Here is a 23,716-nt window from a genome sequence, read left to right on the forward strand (position 1 = left end):
TCTCTGTGGGCTCAGTGTCTCTCCGTAACATCTCACTGGTCAGCTGGACTCTCTGTGGGCTCAGTGTCTCTCCGTAACATCTCACTGGTCAGCTGGACTCTCTGTGGGCTCAGTGTCTCTCCGTAACATCTCACTGGTCAGCTGGACTCTCTGTGGGCTCAGTGTATCTCCGTAACATCTCACTGGTCAGCTGGACTCTCTGTGGGCTCAGTGTCTCTCCGTAACATCCTGTCTCCCTGGTCAGCTGGACTCTCTGTGGGCTCAGTGTCTCTCTGTAACATCTCACTGGTCAACTGGACTCTCTGTGGGCTCAGTGTCTCTCCGTAACATCCTGTCTCCCTGGTCAGCTGGACTCTCTGTGGGCTCAGTGTCTCTCCGTAACATCCTGTCTCCCTGGTCAGCTGGACTCTCTGTGGGCTCAGTGTCTCTCTGTAACATCCTGTCTCACTGGTCAGCTGGACTCTGTGGGCTCAGTGTCTCTCTGTAACATCATGTCTCCCTGGTCAGCTGGACTCTCTGTGGGCTCAGTGTCTCTCCGTAACATCCAGTCTCCCTGGTCAGCTGGACTCTCTGTGGGCTCGGTGTCTCTCCGTAACATCCTGTCTCCCTGGTCAGCTGGACTCTCTGTGGGCTCAGTGTCTCTCTGTAACATCTCACTGGTCAGCTGGACTCTCTGTGGGCTCAGTGTCTCTCTGTAACATCTCCCTGGTCTGCTGGACTCTCTGTGGGCTCAGTGTCTCTCCGTAACATCCTGTCTCACTGGTCAGCTGGACTCTCTGTGGGCTCAGTGTCTCTCCGTAACATCCTGTCTCCCTGGTCAGCTGGACTCTCTGTGGGCTCAGTGTCTCTCTGTAACATCATGTCTCCCTGGTCAGCTGGACTCGCTGTGGGCTCAGTGTCTCTCCGTAACATCCTGTCTCCCTGGTCAGCTGGACTCTCTGTGGGCTCAGTGTCTCTCCGTAACATCCTGTCTCACTGGTCAGCTGGACTCTCTGTGGGCTCAGTGTCTCTCCGTAACATCCTGTCTCCCTGGTCAGCTGGACTCTCTGTGGGCTCAGTGTCTCTCCGTAACATCTCACTGGTCAGCTGGACTCTCTGTGGGCTCAGTGTCTCTCCGTAACATCTCACTGGTCAGCTGGACTCTCTGTGGGCTCAGTGTCTCTCCGTAACATCTCACTGGTCAGCTGGACTCTCTGTGGGCTCAGTGTCTCTCCGTAACATCTCACTGGTCAGCTGGACTCTCTGTGGGCTCAGTGTCTCTCCGTAACATCCTGTCTCCTGGTCAGCTGGACTCTCTGTGGGCTCAGTGTCTCTCTGTAACATCTCACTGGTCAACTGGACTCTCTGTGGGCTCAGTGTCTCTCCGTAACATCCTGTCTCCCTGGTCAGCTGGACTCTCTGTGGGCTCAGTGTCTCTCCGTAACATCCTGTCTCCCTGGTCAGCTGGACTCTCTGTGGGCTCAGTGTCTCTCTGTAACATCCTGTCTCACTGGTCAGCTGGACTCTCTGTGGGCTCAGTGTCTCTCTGTAACATCATGTCTCCCTGGTCAGCTGGACTCTCTGTGGGCTCAGTGTCTCTCCGTAACATCCAGTCTCCCTGGTCAGCTGGACTCTCTGTGGGCTCGGTGTCTCTCCGTAACATCCTGTCTCCGTGGTCAGCTGGACTCTCTGTGGGCTCAGTGTCTCTCTGTAACATCTCACTGGTCAGCTGGACTCTCTGTGGGCTCAGTGTCTCTCTGTAACATCTCCCTGGTCTGCTGGACTCTCTGTGGGCTCAGTGTCTCTCCGTAACATCCTGTCTCCCTGGTCAGCTGGACTCTCTGTGGGCTCAGTGTCTCTCCGTAACATCCTGTCTCCCTGGTCAGCTGGACTCTCTGTGGGCTCAGTGTCTCTCCGTAACATCCTGTCTCCCTGGTCAGCTGGACTCTCTGTGGGCTCAGTGTCTCTCCGTAACATCCTGTCTCCCTGGTCAGCTGGACTCTCTGTGGGCTCAGTGTCTCTCCGTAACATCCTGTCTCACTGGTCAGCTGGACTCTCTGTGGGCTCAGTGTCTCTCCGTAACATCCTGTCTCCCTGGTCAGCTGGACTCTCTGTGGGATCAGTGTCTCTCCGTAACATCCTGTCTCACTGGTCAGCTGGACTCTCTGTGGGCTCAGTGTCTCTCCGTAACATCCTGTCTCCCTGGTCAGCTGGACTCTCTGTGGGCTCAGTGTCTCTCCGTAACATCCTGTCTCCCTGGTCAGCTGGACTCTCTGTCGGCTCAGTGTCTCTCCGTAACATCCTGTCTCACTGGTCAGCTGAACTCTCTGTGGGCTCAGTGTCTCTCCGTAACATCCTGTCTCCCTGGTCAGCTGGACTCTCTGTGGGCTCAGTGTCTCTCCGTAACACCCTGTCTCCCTGGTCAGCTGGACTCTCTGTGGGATCAGTGTCTCTCTGTAGCATCCTGTCTCCCTGGTCAGCTGGACTCTCTGTGGGCTCAGTGTCTCTCCGTAACATCCTGTCTCCCTGGTCAGCTGGACTCTCTGTGGGCTCAGTGTCTCTCCGTAACATCCTGTCTCCCTGGTCAGCTGGACTCTCTGTGGGCTCAGTGTCTCTCCGTAACATCCTGTCTCCCTGGTCAGCTGGACTCTCTGTGGGCTCAGTGTCTCTCTGTAACATCTCCCTGGTCAGCTGGACTCTCTGTGGGCTCAGTGTCTCTCCGTAACATCCTGTCTCACTGGTCAGCTGGACTCTCTGTGGGCTCAGTGTCTCTCCGTAACATCCTGTCTCCGTGGTCAGCTGGACTCTCTGTGGGCTCAGTGTCTCTCCGTATCATCCAGTCTCCCTGGTCAGCTGGACTCTCTGTGGGCTCGGTGTCTCTCCGTAACATCCTGTCTCCCTGGTCAGCTGGACTCTCTGTGGGCTCAGTGTCTCTCTGTAACATCTCACTGGTCAGCTGGACTCTCTGTGGGCTCAGTGTCTCTCTGTAACATCCTGTCTCACTGGTCAGCTGGACTCTCTGTGGGCTCAGTGTCTCTCCGTAACATCCTGTCTCCCTGGTCAAATGGACTCTCTGTGGGCTCAGTGTCTCTCCGTAACATCCTGTCTCCCTGGTCAGCTGTACTCTCTGTGGGCTCAGTGTCTCTCCGTAACATCCTGTCTCCCTGGTCAGCTGGACTCTCTGTGGGCTCAGTGTCTCTCCATAACATCCTGTCTCCCTGGTCAGCTGGACTCTCTGTGGGATCAGTGTCTCTCCATAACATCCTGTCTCCCTGGTCAGCTGTACTCTCTGTGGGCTCAGTGTCTCTCCGTAACATCCTGTCTCACTGGTCAGCTGGACTCTCTGTGGGCTCAGTGTCTCTCCGTAACATCCTGTCTCCCTGGTCAGCTGGACTCTCTGTGGGCTCAGTGTCTCTCCGTAACATCCTGTCTCCCTGGTCAGCTGGACTCTCTGTGGGCTCAGTGTCTCTCCGTAACATCCTGTCTCCCTAGTCAGCTGGACTCTCTGTGGGCTCAGTGTCTCTCCGTAACATCCTGTCTCCCTGGTCAGCTGAACTCTCTGTGGGATCAGTGTCTCTCCGTAACATCCTGTCTCACTGGTCAGCTGGACTCTCTGTGGGCTCAGTGTCTCTCCGTAACATCCTGTCTCCCTGGTCAGCTGGACTCTCTGTGGGCTCAGTGTCTCTCTGTAACATCTCCCTGGTCAGCTGGACTCTCTGTGGGCTCAGTGTCTCTCTGTAACATCTCCCTGGTCAACTGGACTCTCTGTGGGTTCACTGTCTCTCCGTAACATCCTGTCTCACTAGTCAGCTGGACTCTCTGTGGGCTCAGTGTCTCTCCGTAACATCCTGTCTCCCTGGTCAGCTGAACTCTCTGTGGGCTCAGTGTCTCTCCGTAACATCCTGTCTCACTGGTCGGCTGGACTCTCTGTGGGCTCAGTGTCTCTCCGTAACATCCTGTCTCCCTGGTCAGCTGGACTCTCTGTGGGCTCAGTGTCTCTCTGTAACATCCTGTCTCCCTGGTCAGCTGGACTCTCTGTGGGCTCAGTGTCTCTCCGTAACATCCTGTCTCCCTGGTCAGCTGGACTCTCTGTGGGTTCAGTGTCTCTCCGTAACATCATGTCTCCCTGGTCAGCTGGACTCTCTGTGGGCTCAGTGTCTCTCTGTAACATCATGTCTCCCTGGTCAGCTGGACTCTCTGTGGGCTCAGTGTCTCTCCGTCTCTCTATCTGATCTATAGGGTTAATGATGTCTCTATCTGGTCTATAGGGGTAATGATGTCTCTGTCTCGTCTATAGGGGTAATGATGTCTCTATCTGGTCTATAGGGGTAATGATGTCTCTATCTGGTCTATAGGGGTAATGATGTCTGTCTGGTCTATAGGGGTAATGATGTCTCTGTCTGGTCTAAAGGGTAATGATGTCTCTGTCTGGTCTATAGGGGTAATGATGTCTATAGGGGTAATGATGTCTCTATCTGGTCTATAGGGGTAATGATGTCTGTCTGGTCTATAGGGGTAATGATGTCTCTGTCTGGTCTATAGGGGTAATGATGTCTCTGTCTGGTCTATAGGGGTAATGATGTCTCTGTCTGGTCTATAGGGGTAATGATGTCTCTGTCTGGTCTATAGGGGTAATGATGTCTCTATCTGGTCTATAGGGGTAATGATGTCTCTGTCTGGTCTATAGGGGTAATGATGTCTCTATCTGGTCTATAGGGGTAATGATGTCTATTGGGGTAATGATGTCTCTATCTGGTCTATAGGGGTAATGATGTCTCTGTCTGATCTATAGGGGTAATGATGTCTCTGTCTGGTCTATAGGGGTAATGATGTCTGTCTGGTCTATAGGGGTAATGATGTCTCTGTCTGTTCTATAGGGGTAATGATGTCTATAGGGGTAATGATGGCTCTGTCTGGTCTATAGGGGTAATGATGTCTCTGTCTGATCTATAGGGGTAATGATGTCTATAGGGGTAATGATGTCTCTGTCTGATCTATAGGGGTAATGATGTCTATAGGGGTAATGATGGCTCTGTCTGGTCTATAGGGGTAATGATGTCTCTGTCTGATCTATAGGGGTAATGATGTCTCTGTCTGGTCTATAGGGGTAATGATGTCTATGTCTGGTCTATAGGGGTAATGATGTCTCTGTCTTGTCTATAGGGGTAATGATGTCTCTGTCTGGTCTATAGGTGTAATGATGTCTCTATCTGGTCTATAGGGGTAATGATGTCTCTGTCTGGTCTATAGGGGTAATGATGGCTCTGTCTGGTCTATAGGTGTAATGATGTCTCTGTCTGGTCTATAGGGGTAATGATGTCTCTATCTGGTCTATAGGGGTAATGATGTCTCTGTCTGGTCTATAGGGGTAATGATGGCTCTGTCTGGTCTATAGGGGTATAGATGTCTCTGTCTGGTCTATAGGGGTAATGATGTCTCTGTCTGGTCTATAGGGGTAATGATGTCTATTGGTGTAATGATGTCTCTATCTGATCTATAGGGGTAATGATGTCTGATCTATAGGGGTAATGATGTCTCTGTCTGATCTATAGGGGTAATGATGGCTCTATCTGATCTATAGGGGTAATGATGTCTATATGTGTAATGATGTCTCTATCTGATCTATAGGGGTAATGATGTCTATTGGGGTAATGATGTCTCTATCTGATCTATAGGGGTAATTATGTCTATATGTGTAATGATGTCTCTATCTGATCTATAGGGGTAATGATGTCTATAGGGGTAATGATGGCTCTGTCTGGTCTATAGGGGTAATGATGTCTCTGTCTGGTCTATAGGTGTAATGATGTCTCTATCTGATCTATAGGGGTAATGATGGCTCTGTCTGGTCTATAGGGGTAATGATGTCTCTGTCTGGTCTATAGGTGTAATGATGTCTCTATCTGATCTATAGGGGTAATGATGTCTATAGGGGTAATGATGGCTCTGTCTGGTCTATAGGGGTAATGATGTCTCTATCTGATCTATAGGGGCAATGATGTCTATAGGGGTAATGATGTGTCTATCTGGTTTATAGGGGTAATGATGTCTATAGGGGTAATGATGTCTATAGGGGTAATGATGTCTCTATCTGGTTTATAGGGGTAATGGTGTCTATAGGGGTAATGATGTCTATAGGGGTAATGATGTCTATTGGGGTAATGATGTCTCTATCTGATCTATAGGGGTAATGATGTCTATAGGGGTATTGACGTCTCTATCTGGTCTATAGGGGTAATGATATCTATAAGGGTAATGATATCTCTATCTTATCTATAGGGGTAATGATGTCTATCTGTTCTATAGGGGTAATGATGTCTCTCTCTGATCTATAGGGGTAATGATGTCTCTATCTGTTCTATAGGGGTAATGATGTCTATAGGGGTAATGATGTCTCTGTCTGGTCTATAGGGGTAATGATGTCTCTATCTGATCTATAGGGGTAACGATGTCTCTATCTGTTCTATAGGGGTAATGATGTCTCTCTCTGATCTATAGGGGTAATGATGTCTCTATCTGTTCTATAGGGGTAATGATGTCTCTATCTGTTCTATAGGGGTAATGATGTCTCTGTCTGGTCTATAGGGGTAATGATGTCTCTATCTGGTCTATAGGGGTAATGATGTCTCTGTCTGGTCTATAGGGGTAATGATGTCTCTGTCTGATCTATAGGGGTAATGATGTCTCTGTCTGGTCTATAGGGGTAATGATGTCTCTGTCTGGTCTATAGGGGTAATGATGTCTCTATCTGATCTATAGGGGTAATGATGTCTATAGGGGTAATGATGTCTCTGTCTGGTCTATAGGGGTAATGATGTCTCTATCTGATCTATAGGGGTAATGATGTCTCTGTCTGGTCTATAGGGGTAATGATGTCTCTATCTGATCTATAGGGGTGATGATGTCTCTATCTGGTCTATAGGGGTAATGATGTCTCTATCTGGTCTATAGGGGTAATGATGTCTCTGTCTGGTCTATAGGGGTAATGATGTCTCTATCTGTTCTATAGGGGTAATGATGTCTCTGTCTGGTCTATAGGGGTAATGATGTCTCTGTCTGGTCTATAGGGGTAATGATGTCTATCGGGGTAATGATGTCTCTATCTGGTCTATAGGGGTAATGATGTCTCTGTCTGGTCTATAGGGGTAATGATGTCTCTGTCTGGTCTATAGGGGTAATGATGTCTCTGTCTGGTCTATAGGGGTAATGATGTCTCTGTCTGGTCTATAGGGGTAATGATGTCTCTATCTGGTCTATAGGGGTAATGATGTCTCTGTCTGGTCTATAGGGGTAATGATGTCTCTATCTGTTCTATAGGGGTAATGATGTCTCTGTCTGGTCTATAGGGGTAATGATGTCTTTGTCTGGTCTATACGGGTAATGATGTCATGTCCACTTGGTTTAACATGATGGCGCTATCTGGCGCTGATAGCCCTTTAAATGAGAGGTATGGGGAAGGGTTTGGCTGTGAGACCTCTGACTGAGAAACTTGGGGAAGGGTTTGGCTGTGACACTTCTGACTGAGAAACTTGCGGAAGGGTTTGACTGTGACAACACCGAGAAACTTGGGGAAGGGTTTGACTGTGACACCTCTGAGAAACTTGGGGAAAGGTTTGGATCTGACAACACTGAGTAACTTGGGGAAGGGTTTGACTGTGACACTTCTGACTGAGAAACTTGCGGAAGGGTTTGACTGTGACACTTCTGACTGAGAAACTTGGGGAAGGGTTTGACTGTGACAACACCGAGAAACTTGGGGAAGGGTTTGACTGTGACACCTCTGACTGAGAAACTTGGTGAAGGGTTTGGCTGTGAGACCTCTGACTGAGAAACTTGCGGAAGGGTTTGACTGTGACACTTCTGACTGAGAAACTTGCGGAAGGGTTTGACTGTGACACCTCTGACTGAGAAACTTGGGGAAGGGTTTGACTGTGACAACACCGAGAAACTTGGGGAAGGGTTTGACTGTGACACCTCTGACTGAGAAACTTGGGGAAGGGTTTGCCTGTGACAACACCGAGAAACTTGGGGAAGGGTTTGACTGTGACACCTCTGACTGAGAAACTTGGGGAAGGGTTTGCCTGTGACAACACCGAGAAACTTGGGGAAGGGTTTGACTGTGACACCTCTGAGAAACTTGGGGAAAGGTTTGGATCTGACAACACTGAGTAACTTGGGGAAGGGTTTGACTGTGACACCTCTGACTGAGAAACTTGGGGAAGGGTTTGACTGTGACACCTCTGAGAAACTTGGGGAAGGGTTTGACTGTAACACCTCTGACTGAGAGACATGGGGAAGAGTTTGACTGTAACACCTCTGACTGAGAGACATGGGGAAGAGTTTGACTGTGACACCTCTGACTGAGAGACATTGGGAATGGTTTGACTGTAACACCATGGGGAATGGTTTGACTGTGACACCATGGGGAAGAGTTTGACTGTAACACCTCTGACTGAGAGACATGGGGAAGAGTTTGACTGTGACACCTCTGACTGAGAGACATGGGGAAGGGTTTGACTGTGACACCATGGGGAATGGTTTGACCGTGACACCATGGGGAAGAGTTTGACTGTGACACCTCTGACTGAGAGAAATGGGGAAGAGTTTGACTGTGACACCATGGGGAAGAGTTTGACTGTGACACCTCTGACTTAGAGAAATGGGGAAGGGTTTGACTGTAACACCTCTGACTGAGAGACATTGGGAATGGTTTGACTGTAAGACCTCTGACTGAGAGACATGGGGAAGAGTTTGACTGTGACACCTCTGACTGAGAGACATGGGGAAGAGTTTGACTGTGACACCTCTGACTGAGAGACATGGGGAAGAGTTTGACTGTGACACCTCTGACTGAGAGACATGGGGAAGAGTTTGACTGTGACACCTCTGACTGAGAGACATGGGGAAGGGTTTGACTGTGACACCATGGGGAATGGTTTGACTGTGACACCATGGGGAAGGGTTTGACTGTGACACCATGGGGAAGAGTTTGACTGTGACACCTCTGACTGAGAGACATGGGGAAGAGTTTGACTGTGACACCTCTGACTGAGAGACATGGGGAAGGGTTTGACTGTGACACCATGGGGAATGGTTTGACTGTGACACCATGGGGAAGAGTTTGACTGTGACACCATGGGGAAGAGTTTGACTGTAACACCTCTGACTGAGAGACATGGGGAAGAGTTTGACTGTGACACCATGGGAAATGGTTTGACTGTGACACCATTGACTGAAATAGTCAATGAGGTGTCACAGTCAAACCATTCCCCATGCTATAGAGGTATGAGGTCATTGCCAAATAGGGGGTGGGGTGTGTGTCTCTCAGTGTGTGTGTGTGTGTCTCTCTCAGTGTGTGTATGTGTCTCTCTCAGTGTGTGTGTGTGTGTGTCTCTCTCAGTGTGTGTGTGTCTCTCTCAGTGTGTGTATGTGTCTCTCTCAGTGTGTGTGTGTGTGTGTCTCTCTCAGTGTGTATGTGTCTCTCTCAGTGTGTGTGTGTGTGTGTCTCTCTCAGTGTGTATGTGTCTCTCTCAGTGTGTGTGTGTGTGTGTCTCTCTCAGTGTGTATGTGTCTCTCTCAGTGTGTATGTGTCTCTCTCAGTGTGTGTGTGTGTGTGTCTCTCTCAGTGTGTATGTGTCTCTCTCAGTGTGTGTGTGTGTGTGTGTCTCTCTCAGTGTGTATGTGTCTCTCTCAGTGTGTGTGTATGTGTCTCTCAGTGTGTGTGTGTGTGTGTCTCTCTCAGTGTGTGTGTGCGTGTCTCTCAGTGTGTGTGTGTGTGTGTCTCTCTCAGTGTGTATGTGTCTCTCTCAGTGTGTGTGTGTGTGTGTCTCTCTCAGTGTGTATGTGTCTCTCTCAGTGTGTGTGTATGTGTCTCTCAGTGTGTGTGTGTGTGTCTCTCTCAGTGTGTGTGTGTCTCTCTCAGTGTGTGTGTGTGTGTCCCCTCCCCAGACAGTTTTGGTTTGTGTTGCATGTTGACAAGTGGAAAAGACATGCAGTGCTTTGAAGTGTAAACACACCTCTCTCCTCGGCCCTCTCTCCTCGGCCCTCTCTCCTCAACCCTCTCTCCTCGGCCCTCTCTCCTCAACCCTCTCTCCTCAACCCTCTCTCCTCGGCCCTCTCTCCTCAACCCTCTCTCCTCAACCCTCACTACTCAACCCTCTCTCCTCAACCCTCACTACTCAACCCTCTCTCCTCAACCCTCACTACTCAACCCTCTCTCCTCAACCCTCTCTCCTCGGCCCTCTCTCCTCAACCCTCTCTCCTCGGCCCTCTCTCCTCGGCCCTCTCTCCTCAACCCTCACTACTCAACCCTCTCTCCTCGGCCCTCTCTCCTCGGCCCTCTCTCCTCAACCCTCTCTCCTCGGCCCTCTCTCCTCGGCCCTCTCTCCTCAACCCTCACTCCTCAACCCTCTCTCCTCGGCCCTCTCTCCTCGGCCCTCTCTCCTCAACCCTCACTACTCAACCCTCTCTCCTCGGCCCTCTCTCCTCAACCCTCTCTCCTCGGCCCTCTCTCCTCGGCCCTCTCTCCTCAACCCTCACTCCTCAACCCTCTCTCCTCGGCCCTCTCTCCTCGGCCCTCTCTCCTCAACCCTCTATCCTCAACCCTCTCTCCTCGGCCCTCTCTCCTCGACCCTCTCACCTCGGGCCTCTCTCCTCGGCCCTCTCTCCTCGGCCCTCTCTCCTCGGCCCTCTCTCCTCGGCCCTCTCTCCTCAGCCCTCTCTATGATTGATGACAGTTTTATGTAACAGCTTGTGTTGTTGGGGAAGTGTTGGAGCTGTGTGTGTGTGTGTGTGTGTGTGTGTGTGTGTGTGTGTGTGTGTGTGTGTGTGTGTGTGTGTGTGTGTGTGTGTGTGTGTGTGTGTGTGTGTGTGTGTGTGTGTGTGTGTGTGTGTGTGTGTGTGTGTGTGTGCGTTTCACCCCTGTCACTTTAGGTTCTGAATAGCATGACCGTGATAAGATCATGAAAACATTTAGTACACCCATGTGGAAACAACTGCTCATAAAACACACACACACACACATACACACACACACACACACACACACACCCTTTGGCCCAGAGCCCAAAAGAGCAGAGAGCCTAAACCAGGTGAGAAACACATTAGTACCTGACTGACTGGTGTGTGTGACTTTACACGTGTGTGTGTGTGTGTGTGTGTGTGTGTGTGTGTGTGTGTGTGTGTGTGTGTGTGTGTGTGTGTGTGTGTGTGTGTGTGTGTGTGTGTGTGTGTGTGTGACTCTACACATGGGTGTGTGTGTTTCTGTAAGTGTAGAGGAGTGATGATCTGTTGAACAGTTCTGACTGATTAGATTAGCTAACCGGACGGAGACATGGGGGAGAGTTGGGTGTTATGTACAATGGTATTTTCAAAGCGGCCAGGGCTAACTGTTCCTCTCCTCTCCCCTCCTCTCCCCTCCCCTCCCCTCCCTCTCCTCTCCTCTCCTCTCCTCTCCTCTCCTCTCCTCTCCTCTCCTCTCCTCTCCCTCCTCTCCCTCCCTCCCCTCCCTCCCCTCTCCCTCTCCCTCTCTCCTCTCCCTCTCCTCTCCCTCCCTCCCCTCCCTCCCTCCCTCCCTCCCTCCCTCCCTCCCTCCCTCCCTCCCTCCCTCCCTCCCTCCTCCTCTCCTCTCCCTCTCCCCTCCCCTCCTCTCCTCTCCTCTCCTCTCCTCTCCCCTCCCCTCCCTCTGTGTATGTGTGTTGCAGGTATCCCGGTGAGGCTGGTAGGAGGGGAGAGCGTTAATGAGGGGAGAGTAGAGGTGTACCTCCAGGGGACCTGGGGGACGGTGTGTGACGATGGATGGACAGACGTAAACGCGGAGGTGGTGTGTCGACAGCTGGGATACAGGTCTGTAACACTACCATTCGGTGACTCACTCACTGTTTCTATAGTAACAGGACTCACTCTACATTGGCCAGAGTGTTTCTGTAGTAACGTGACTCACTCTACATTGGCCAGAGTGTTTCTATAGTAACGCGACTCACTCTACATTGGCCAGAGTGTTTCTATAGTAACGTGACTCACTCCACATTGACCAGTGTGTTTCTATAGTAACGTGACTCACTCCACATTGACCAGTGTTTCTATAGTAACGGGACTCACTCCACATTGACCAGAGTGTTTCTATAGTAACAGGACTCACTCCACATTGACCAGTGTTTCTATAGTAACGGGACTCACTCCACATTGACCAGAGTGTTTCTATAGTAACAGGACTCACTCCACATTGACCAGTGTTTCTATAGTAACGTGACTCACTCCACATTGACCAGTGTTTCTATAGTAACGTGACTCACTCCACATTGACCAGTGTTTCTATAGTAACGGGACTCACTCCACATTGACCAGAGTGTTTCTATAGTAACAGGACTCACTCCACATTGACCAGAGTGTTTCTATAGTAACGTGACTCACTCCACATTGACCAGAGTGTTTCTATAGTAACATGACTCACTCCACATTGACCAGAGTGTTTCTATAGTAACGGGACTCTCTCCCCCTTCATCCCCACCCTGCCTTCTTCCATTCTCTCTCCACATTGACCAGAGTGTTTCTATAGTAACGGGACTCTCTCCCCCTTCATCCCCACCCTGCCTTCTTCCATTCTCTCTCCACATTGACCAGAGTGTTTCTATAGTAACGGGACTCTCTCCCCCTTCATCTCCACCCTGCCTTCTTCCATTCTCTCTCCCTCTGTTTTAGTCTACACTTCATCATGTTTTTCAGAGCAGGGTATTCCTCCGTGTCACGCTACACGCTACAATTTACACGGTACACACACGCGTGTGACTTGGGCCAAGTGGACTGGTAGACTGTAGTCTGATACTGACACACACACACACACACACACACACACACACACACACACACACACACAGACACACACACACACACACACACACACACACACACACACACACACACACAGACACACACACACACACACACACACACACACACACACACACACACACACACACACACACACACACACACACACACACACACACACACACACACACACACACACAACACATAAGCTGTAGAACACATTCTGTAAGGTGAGCTTGTGTTTATTTTTCTATCCTCTACTTTGAGGCTGAAACTCTTTAGTGGGCATATGGTGAGGTGTGTTGAGGTGTGTTTAGTGGTGTTGAGGTGTGTTTAGTGGTGTTGAGGTGTGTTGGGGTGTGTTTAGTGGTGTTGAGGTGTGTTTAGTGGTGTTGAGGTGTTGAGGAGTGTTTAGTGGTGGTGAGGTGTGTTTAGTGGTGTTGAGGTGTTGAGGTGTGTTGAGGTGTGTTTAGTGGTGTTGAGGTGTGTTTAGTGGTGTTGAGGTGTGTTTAGTGGTGTTGAGGTGTTGAGGTGTGTTTAGTGGTGTTGAGGTGTGTTTAGTGGTGTTGAGGTGTGTTTAGTGGTGTTGAGGTGTTGAGGTGTGTTTAGTGGTGTTGAGGTGTGTTGGGGTGTGTTTAGTGGTGTTGAGGTGTGTTTAGTGGTGTTGAGGTGTGTTTAGTGGTGTTGAGGTGTTGGGGTGTGTTTAGTGGTGTTGAGGTGTGTTTAGTGGTGTTGAGGTGTTGAGGTGTTGAGGTGTGTTGAGGTGTGTTTAGTGGTGTTGAGGAGTGTTGGGGTGTGTTTAGTGGTGTTGAGGTGTGTTTAGTGGTGTTGAGGTGTGTTTAGTGGTGTTGAGGTGTTGAGGTGTGTTTAGTGGTGTTGAGGTGTTGAGGTGTGTTTAGTGGTGTTGAGGTGTTGAGGTGTGTTTAGTGGTGTTGAGGTGTTGAGGTGTGTTTAGTGGTGTTGAGGAGTGTTGGGGTGTGTTTAGTGGTGTTGAGGTGTGTTTAGTGGTGTTGAGGTGTTGAGGTGTGTTTAGTGGTGTTGAGGTGTTGAGGTGTGTTTAGTGGTGTTGAGGTGTTGAGGCGTGTTTAGTGGTGTTGAGGTGTGTTTAGTGGTGTTGAGGTGTGTTTAGTGGTGTTGAGGTGTTGAGGTGTGTGTAGTAGTGTTGAGGTGTGTTTAGTGTTGAGGTGTGTGTTGTAGTGTTGAGGTGTGTGTTGTAGTGTTGAGGTGTGTGTAGTAGTGTTGAGGTGTGTGTAGTAGTGTTGAGGTGTGTGTAGTAGTGTTGAGGTGTGTTTAGGAGTTTTGAGGTGTGTGTAGTAGTGTTGAGGTGTGTGTAGTAGTGTTGGTGTGTGTAGTAGTGTTGAGGTGTGTTGAGGTGTGTAGTAGTGTTGAGGTGTGTTGAGGTGTGTGTAGTAGTGTTGAGGTGTGTGTAGTAGTGTTGAGGTGTGTGTAGTAGTGTTGGTGTGTGTAGTAGTGTTGAGGTGTGTTGAGGTGTGTGTAGTAGTGTTGAGGTGTGTGTAGTAGTGTTGAGGTGTGTCGTCGAATCGTTCATACATATGGATTCTCCCTGTTAAGACACCGTGTAGATTTGCAGGGGGGGAGAATTACAAATGGGGGAGGTTTCTACCAGGATACACCCATCCCCCTCTCGCTCTCTGCCTCTGTCTCTCTCTCTCTTTCGCTCTGTCTGTGTCTCTCTGTGTCTGTCTGGGTCTCTCTCTCTCTCTGTCTCTGTCTCTCTCTGTGTCGCTCTGCCTCTGTCTCTCTCTGTCTCTCTCTGCCTCTGTCTCTCTCTGTCTCTCTGTCTCTGTGTCTCTCTGTGTCTGTCTGGGTCTCTCTCTCTCTCTGTCTCTGTCTCTCTCTGTGTCGCTCTGCCTCTGTCTCTCTCTGTCTCTCTGTCTGTGTCTCTCTGTGTCTGTCTGGGTCTCTCTCTCTCTCTCTGTCTCTGTCTCTCTCTGTGTCGCTCTGCCTCTGTCTCTCTCTGTCTCTCTCTGCCTCTGTCTCTCTCTGTCTCTCTGTCTCTGTGTCTCTCTGTGTCTGTCTGGGTCTCTCTCTCTCTCTGTCTCTGTCTCTCTCTGTGTCGCTCTGCCTCTGTCTCTCTCTGTCTCTCTGTCTGTGTCTCTCTGTGTCTGTCTGGGTCTCTCTCTGTCTCTGTCTCTCTCTGTGTCGCTCTGCCTCTGTCTCTCTCTGTCTCTCTGTCTGTGTCTCTCTGTGTCTGTCTGGGTCTCTCTCTCTCTCTGTCTCTGTCTCTCTCTGTGTCGCTCTGCCTCTGTCTCTCTCTCTCTCTCTCTCTGTCGCTCTGTCTCTCTCTCTTTCGCTCTGTCTCTGTCTCTCTCTGTGTTGCTCTGTCTCTGTCTCTCTCTGTGTCGCTCTGCCTCTGTCTCTCTCTCTCTCTCTCTCTGTGTCGCTCTGTCTCTCTCTGTGTCGCTCTGTGTCGCTCTGTCTCGCTCTCTCTCTGTCTCTCTGTCTGTGTCTCTCTCTCTTTCTGTCTCTCTGTCTGTCTCTCTCTCTCTTTATGTCTCTCTGTCTGTCTCTCTCTCTTTCTGTCTCTCTGTCTGTGTCTCTCTCTTTCTGTCTCTCTCTCGCTCTGTCTGAGTCTCTCTCTGTCGCTCTGTCTCTCTCTCCTTCACTCTGTCTCTGTCTCTCTCTGTCTCTCTCTGTGTTGCTCTGTCTCTGTCTCTCTCTGTGTCGCTCTGCCTCTGTCTCTCTCTCTCTCTCTGTGTCGCTCTGTCTCTCTCTGTGTCGCTCTGTGTCGCTCTGTCTCTCTCTGTGTCGCTCTGTGTCGCTCTGTCTGTCTCACTCTGTCTGTCTCTCTCTGTGTTGCTCTGTCTCTCTGTCTCTCTCTCTCTGTGTCGCTCTGTCTCTCTCTCTGTCGCTCTGTCTCTCTGTTTCTCTGTCTCTGTGTCTCTGTCTCTCTCTCTCTCTCTGTGTCTGTCTCTCTCTCTCTATCTGTCTATCTCTGTCTTTCTCTCTCTCTGTCTCTCTCTGTGTCTCTGTCTCTGTCTCTCTGTCTCTGTCTCTCCCTGTGTGTGTCTCTCTCTCTCCCTGTCTCTCTCTCTGTCTCTCTCTCCCTGTCTCTATCTGTCTCTCTCTATCTGAAAGTATCTGCTCAGTAACATCTGTAGTGAATAAGGCAGACAGAGCAGAGCAGAGCGTGTCACAGCCTCCAGGTTCAGGGAAAACAAATTACATACATCACACACAGAGAGAGAGAGATGAATGTGTCTCTGAGGCCTGTCAGGTTTTATTACTGACTCTAGGAACTCTAAGAATCTGGAGGACAGACAGACAGACAGACAGACAGACAGACAGACAGACATAATGTAATGTAGATGGTAGAATCTGGAGGACAGACAGACAGACAGACAGACAGACAGACATAATGTAGATGGTAGAATCTGGAGGACAGACAGACAGACAGACATAATGTAATGTAGATGGTAGAATCTGGAGGACAGACAGACAGACAGACATAATGTAATGTAGATGGTAGAATCTGGAGGACAGACAGACAGACAGACATAATGTAGATGGTAGAATCGGTAGGACAGACAGACAGACATAATGTAGATGGTAGAATCTGGAGGACAGACAGACAGACATAATGTAGATGGTAGAATCTGGAGGACAGACAGACAGACAGACAGACAGACAGACAGACAGACAGACAGACATAATGTAATGTAGATGGTAGAATCTGGAGGACAGACAGACAGACAGACAGACAGACATAATGTAGATGGTAGAATCTGGAGGACAGACAGACAGACAGACAGACAGACAGACAGACAGACAGACAGACAGACAGACATAATGTAATGTAGATGGTAGAATCTGGAGGACAGACAGACAGACATAATGTAGATGGTAGAATCTGGAGGACAGACAGACAGACAGACAGACAGACAGACAGACAGACAGACAGACAGACATAATGTAGATGGTAGAATCTGGAAGACAGACAGACAGACAGACATAATGTAGATGGTAGAATCTGGAGGACAGACAGACAGACAGACAGACAGACAGACAGACAGACAGACAGACAGACATAATGTAGATGGTAGAATCTGGAGGACAGACAGACAGACAGACAGACAGACAGACAGACAGACAGACAGACAGACAGACAGACAGACAGACATAATGTAGATGGTAGAATCTGGAGGTCAGACAGACAGACAGACAGACAGACAGACAGACAGACATAATGTAGATGGTAGAATCTGGAGGACAGACAGACTGACAGACATAATGTAGATGGTAGAATCTGGAGGACAGACAGACAGACAGACAGACATAATGTAGATGGTAGAATCTGGAGGACAGACAGACAGACTGACATAATGTAGATGGTAGAATCTGGAGGACAGACAGACATAATGTAGATGGTAGAATCTGGAGGACAGACAGACATAATGTAGATGGTAGAATCTGGAGGACAGACAGACTGACAGACATAATGTAGATGGTAGAATCTGGAGGACAGACAGACAGACAGACAGACAGACAGACATAATGTAGATGGTAGAATCTGGAGGACAGACAGACAGACTGACATAATGTAGATGGTAGAATCTGGAGGACAGACAGACATAATGTAGATGGTAGAATCTGGAGGTCAGACAGACAGACAGACAGACAGACAGACAGACAGACAGACAGACAGACAGACAGACATAATGTAGATGGTAGAATCTGGAGGACAGACATAATGTAGATCGTAGAATCTGAAGGACAGACAGACAGACATAATGTAGATGGTAGAATCTGGAGGTCAGACAGACAGACAGACTGACAGACAGACAGACAGACAGACAGACAGACAGACAGACAGACAGACATAATGTAGATGGTAGAATCTGGAGGACAGACAGACATAATGTAATGTAGATGGTAGAATCTGGAGGACAGACAGACAGACAGACATAATGTAGATGGTAGAATCTGGAGGACAGACAGACAGACAGAGATAATGTAGATGGTAGAATCTGGAGGACAGACAGACAGACAGACAGACATAATGTAGATGGTAGAATCTGGAGGACAGACAGACATAATGTAGATGGTAGAATCTGGAGGTCAGACAGACAGACAGACAGACAGACAGACAGACAGACAGACAGACAGACAGACAGACATAATGTAGATGGTAGAATCTGGAGGACAGACAGACATAATGTAATGTAGATGGTAGAATCTGGAGGACAGACAGACTGACATAATGTAGATGGTAGAATCTGGAGGACAGACAGACAGACATAATGTAGATGGTAGAATCTGGAGGACAGACAGACAGACAGACAGACATAATGTAGATGGTAGAATCTGGAGGACAGACAGACAGACTGACATAATGTAGATGTTAGAATCTGGAGGACAGACAGACATAATGTAGATGGTAGAATCTGGAGGACAGACAGACATAATGTAGATGGTAGTGGATGTGTCTGTGTGTGTTGTCTTTTTGGTCTCGTCTCCTTCGCTCCTCAGTGTGCCCCTACCCATTTACACCAGATATGTGTATGTAATGACGAGATGCACGTCTCCACCCTAACAATGGGAGTCGTGGTCCCAAAGGTGGGAAGGCAGGCGACAAGCTGAGGTCCATAATAAACCCAAAGAAACACACCTCCCACTGCCTCTCACGCAAAGCCCCTCCCACTGCCTCTCATTCCAAGCCCCTCCCACTGCCTCTCATGCCAAGCCCCTCCCACTTCCTGTCACACAAAGCCCCTCCCACTGCCTCTCACTCCAAGCCCCTCCCACTTCCTCTCACACCAAGCCCCTCCCCCCGCCTCTCACACCAAAGCCCCTCCGCCTGCTTCTCACGCCAACTCACCACTCTGTCTCTCACATCAAGCCCCTCCCACTCCCTCTCACACCAAGCCCCTCCCACTGCCTCTCACACCAAGCCCCTCCCCCCACCTCTCACACCAAAGCCCCTCCGCCTGCTTCTCACGCCAAGTCACCCCTCTGTCTCTCACATCAAGCCCCTCCCACTTCCTCTCACACCAAGCCCCTCCCACTTCTTGTCACACCAAGCTCCTCCCCCCGCCTCTCACGCCAAGCCCCTCCCTCTGTTTCTCCCACCAAGCCCATCCCACTCTCTCTCACACCAAGCCCCTCCCTCTGCCTCTCACGCCAAGCCCCTCCCTCTGCCTCTCACACCAAGACCCTCCCCCTACCTCTCACGCCAACAAAGTTGAGAGATCACATCTCACTCTCTGACAAGTGTTTTATCTCGCTATTTGCATTTGAGGTGTGTTCCAACAGAATGGTTCATATGGACACTGAAACATGTGGAGAATATTTTACTGTAATAGAGATAGCTTCTTCAGGCAGAAGTTTGCATCCTGTAGCTCCAACTCCAAAATGTTCTGGGACACTGTGAAGTCCATGGAGAACAAGAGCACCTCCTCCCAGCTGCCCACTGCACTGAGGCTAGGGAACACGGTCACCACAGACAAATCCATGATTATTGAAAACTTCAACAAGCATTTCTCAACGGCTGGCCATGCCTTCCGCCTGGCTACTCCAACCTCGACCAACAGCTCCGGCCCCCCCGCAGCTCCTCGCCCAAGCCTCTCCAGGTTCTCCTTTACCAAAATCCAGATAGCAGATGTTCTGAAAGAGCTGCAAAACCTGGACCCGTATAAATCAGCTGGGCTTGACAATCTGGACCCTCTATTTCTGAAACTATCCGCCGCCATTGTCGCAACACCTATTACCAGCCTGTTCAACCTCTCTTTCATATCGTCTGAGATCCCCAAGGATTGGAAGGCTGCCGCAGTCATCCCCCTCTTCAAAGGGGGAGACACCCTGGACCCAAACTGTTACAGACCTATATCCATTCTGCCTTGCCTATCTAAGGTCTGGAAAGCCAAGTCAACAAACAGGTCACTGACCATCTCGAATCCCACCGTACCTTCTCCGCTGTGCAATCGGGTTTCCGAGCCGGTCACGGGTGCACCTCAGCCACACTCAAGGTACTAAACGACATCATAACCGCCATCGATAAAAGACAGTACTGTGCAGCCGTCTTCATCGACCTTGCCAAGGCTTTCGACTCTGTCAATCACCATATTCTTATCGGCAGACTCAGTAGCCTCGGTTTTTCGGATGACTGCCTTGCCTGGTTCACCAATTACTTTGCAGACAGAGTTCAGTGTGTCAAATCGGAGGGCATGCTGTCCGGTCCTCTGGCAGTCTCTATGGGGGTGCCACAGGGCTCAATTCTCGGGCCGACTCTTTTCTCTGTATATATCAATGATGTTGCTCTTGCTGCGGGCGATTCCCTGATCCACCTCTACGCAGACGACACCATTCTATATACTTTCGGCCCGTCATTGGACACTGTGCTATCTAACCTCCAAACTAGCTTCAATGCCATACAACACTCCTTCCGTGGCCTCCAACTGCTCTTAAACGCTAGTAAAACCAAATGCATGCTTTTCAACCGATCGCTGCCTGCACCCGCATGCCCGACTAGCATCACCACACTGGATGGTTCCGACCTTGAATATGTGGACACCTATAAGTACCTAGGTGTCTGGCTAGACTGCAAACTCTCCTTCCAGACCCATATCAAACATCTCCAATCGAAAATCAAATCAAGAGTCGGCTTTCTATTCCGTAACAAAGCCTCCTTCACTCACGCTGCCAAGCTTACCCTAGTAAAACTGACTATCCTACCGATCCTCGACTTCGGCGATGTCATCTCCAAAATTGCTTCCAACACTCTTCTCAGCAAACTGGATGCAGTTTATCACAGTGCCATCCGTTTTGTCACTAAAGCACCTTATACTACCCACCACTGCGACTTGTATGCTCTAGTCGGCTGGCCCTCGCTACATATTCGTCGCAAGACCCACTGGCTCCAGATCGTCTACAAGGCCATGCTAGGTAAAGCTCCGCCTTATCTCAGTTCACTGGTCACGATGGCAACACCCATCCGTAGCACGCGCTCCAGCAGGTGTATCTCACTGATCATCCCTAAAGCCAACACCTCATTCGGCCGCCTTTCGTTCCAGTTCTCTGCTGCCTGTGACTGGAACGAATTGCAAAAATCGCTGAAGTTGGAGACCTTTATCTCCCTCACCAACTTCAAACATCAGCTATCTGAGCAGCTAACCGATCGCTGCAGCTGTACATAATCTATTGGTAAATAGCCCACCCATTTTCACCTACCTCATCCCCACAGTTTTTATTTATTTACTTTTCTGCTCTTTTGCACACCAATATCTCTACCTGTACATGATCATTTATCAATCCAGTGTTAATCTGCAATATTGTAATTATTCGCCTACCTCCTCATGCCTTTTGCACACATTGTATATAGACTCCCCTTTTTTTCTACTGTGTTATTGACTTGTTAATTGTTTACTCCATGTGTAACTCTGTTGTCTGTTCACACTGCTATGCTTTATCTTGGCCAGTTCGCAGTTGTAAATGAGAACTTGTTCTCAACTAGCCTACCTGGTTAAATAAAGGTGAAATAAAAAAATAAAAAATAAAATATGGACACTGAAATATTACAATGATGATTCAAATCAAATCAAATCAAATGTATTTATAAAGCCCTTCTTAGATCAGCTGATATCTCCAAGTGCTGTACAGAAACCAAGCCTAAAACCCCAAACAGCAAGCAATGCATATGTAGAAGCACGTTGGCTAGGAAAAACTCCCTAGAAAGGCCAGAACCTAGGAAGAAACCTAGAGAGGAACCAGGCTATGTGGGGTGGCCAGTCCTCTTCTGGCTGTGCCGGGTGGAGATTATAACAGAACATGGCCAAGATGTTCAAATGTTCATAAATGATCAGCTTGGTCAAATAATAATAATCACAGTAGTTGTCGAGGTTAGTTACAATGATGACCGTGCCATAGTTGATTCAACCGTATCGTAGTGGATTCAACCGTATCGTAGTTGATTCAACCGTATCGTAGTTGATTCAACCGGACGTACCATTGTTGATTCAACCGTACCGTAGTTGACTCAACCGTACCGTAGTTGATTCAACGGTATCGTAGTTGATTCAACCGTATCGTAGTTGATTCAAACGTACCGTAGTTGATTCAACGGAACCATAGTTGATTCAACCGTATCGTAGTTGATTCAACCGTATCGTAGTTGATTCAACCGTATCGTAGTTGATTCAACCGTATTGTAGTTGATTCAACCGTACCATAGTTGATTCATTGGTATCGTAGTTGATTCAACCGTGTCGTAGTTGATTCAACCGTATCGTAGTTGATTCAACCATATCGTAGTTGATTCAACCGTATCGTAGTTGATTCAACCGTAACGTAGTTGATTCAACCAGATCGTAGTTGATTCAACCAGATCGTAGTTTACTCAACCGATCGTAGTTGATTCAACCGTGATCGTAATTGATTCAACCGATCGTAGTTGATTCAACGCATCAGAAGTTGATTCAACCGTATCGTAGTTGATTCAACCGTATCGTAGTTGATTCAACCGTATCGTAGTTGATTCAACCGTACCATAGTTGATTCAACCGTACCATAGTTGATTCAACCGTATCGTAATTGATTCAACCGTACCATAGTTGATTCAATCGTATCGTAGTTGATTCAACCGTAGTTGATTCAACCGTATCGTAGTTGATTCAACCGTAACGTAGTTGATTCAACCGTATCGTAGTTGATTCAACCGTATCGTAGTTGATTCAACCGTATCGTAGTTGATTCAACCGTATCGTAGTTGATTCAACCGTACCATAGTTGATTCAACCGTATCGTAGTTGATTCAACCGTATCGTAGTTGATTCAACCGTATCGTAGTTGATTCAACCGTATCGTAGTTGATTCAACCGTATCGTAGTTGATTCAACCGTATCGTAGTTGATTCAACCGTACCATAGTTGATTCAACCGTATCGTAATTGATTCAACCGTACCATAGTTGATTCAATCGTATCGTAGTTGATTCAACCGTAGTTGATTCAACCGTATCGTAGTTGATTCAACCGTAACGTAGTTGATTCAACCGTATCGTAGTTGATTCAACCGTGTCGTAGTTGATTCAACCGTACCGTAGTTGATTCAACCGTACCATAGTTGATTCAACCGTATCGTAGTTGATTCAACCGTATTGTAGTTGATTCAACCGTACCATAGTTGATTCATTGGTATCGTAGTTGATTCAACCGTATCGTAGTTGATTCATTGGTATCGTAGTTGATTCAACCGTATCGTAGTTGATTCAACCGTATCGTAGTTGATTCAACCGTATCGTAGTTGATTCAACCGTATCGTAGTTGATTCAACCGTATCGTAGTTGATTCAACCGTACCGTAGTTGATTCAACCGTATCGTAGTTGATTCAACCGTACCGTAGTTGATTCAACCGTAGTTGATTCAGCCGTACCGTAGTTGATTCAGTGTCTAAGTGTAACTCTGTTGTGTGGAAGTTTCTTTTACGCTCATACACTGTGTCTGTCTGCGATGTTTGTGTGTCGTCTTCAGTGGAGCGGCGAAGGCCCGTGTGATGGCGTATTTTGGCGAGGGGGAGGGGCCTATCCATGTGGACAACGTGAAGTGTTCCGGCGAAGAGCGTTCGTTGGTCGACTGCCTCAAGCAGCCAACCGGGGCGCATAACTGTCGCCATAGCGAAGACGCCGGGGTCATCTGTGACTACGGCCAATCACAGTTCAGCGACACAGAGGGCAAAGGTCAGTGACTGACTGTGTCCTATCCTCTAGACTGACTGTGTCCTATCCTCTAGCCTGACTGTGTCCTGTCCTCTAGACTGACTGACTGTGTCCTGTCCACTAGACTGACTGTGTCCTGTCCTCTAGACTGACTGTGTCCTGTCCTCTAGACTGACTGTGTCCTGTCCTCTAGACTGACTGACTGTGTCCTGTCCACTAGACTGACTGTGTCCTGTCCTC

The 23,716-nt window shown here is 48.8% G+C and overlaps 1 protein-coding gene across 1 annotated transcript in view; it reads left to right on the top strand.

The window, feature by feature from the left end:
* Positions 1–23,497, top strand: part of LOC135532807 (neurotrypsin-like) — a gene marked incomplete at its 3' end in the record, with an annotated part of 52,667 nt that extends 29,170 nt beyond the window's left edge. The window contains 2 exon segments of the mRNA XM_064960242.1: positions 11,682–11,823; positions 23,292–23,497. Of these exon segments, the coding sequence (XP_064816314.1) occupies positions 11,682–11,823; positions 23,292–23,497 (348 nt within the window).
* Positions 23,498–23,716: the final 219 nt, after the last annotated feature.

Source organism: Oncorhynchus masou, unplaced genomic scaffold (genome assembly GCF_036934945.1).
Source record: "Oncorhynchus masou masou isolate Uvic2021 unplaced genomic scaffold, UVic_Omas_1.1 unplaced_scaffold_2039, whole genome shotgun sequence".
Lineage (NCBI taxonomy): Eukaryota > Metazoa > Chordata > Actinopteri > Salmoniformes > Salmonidae > Oncorhynchus > Oncorhynchus masou.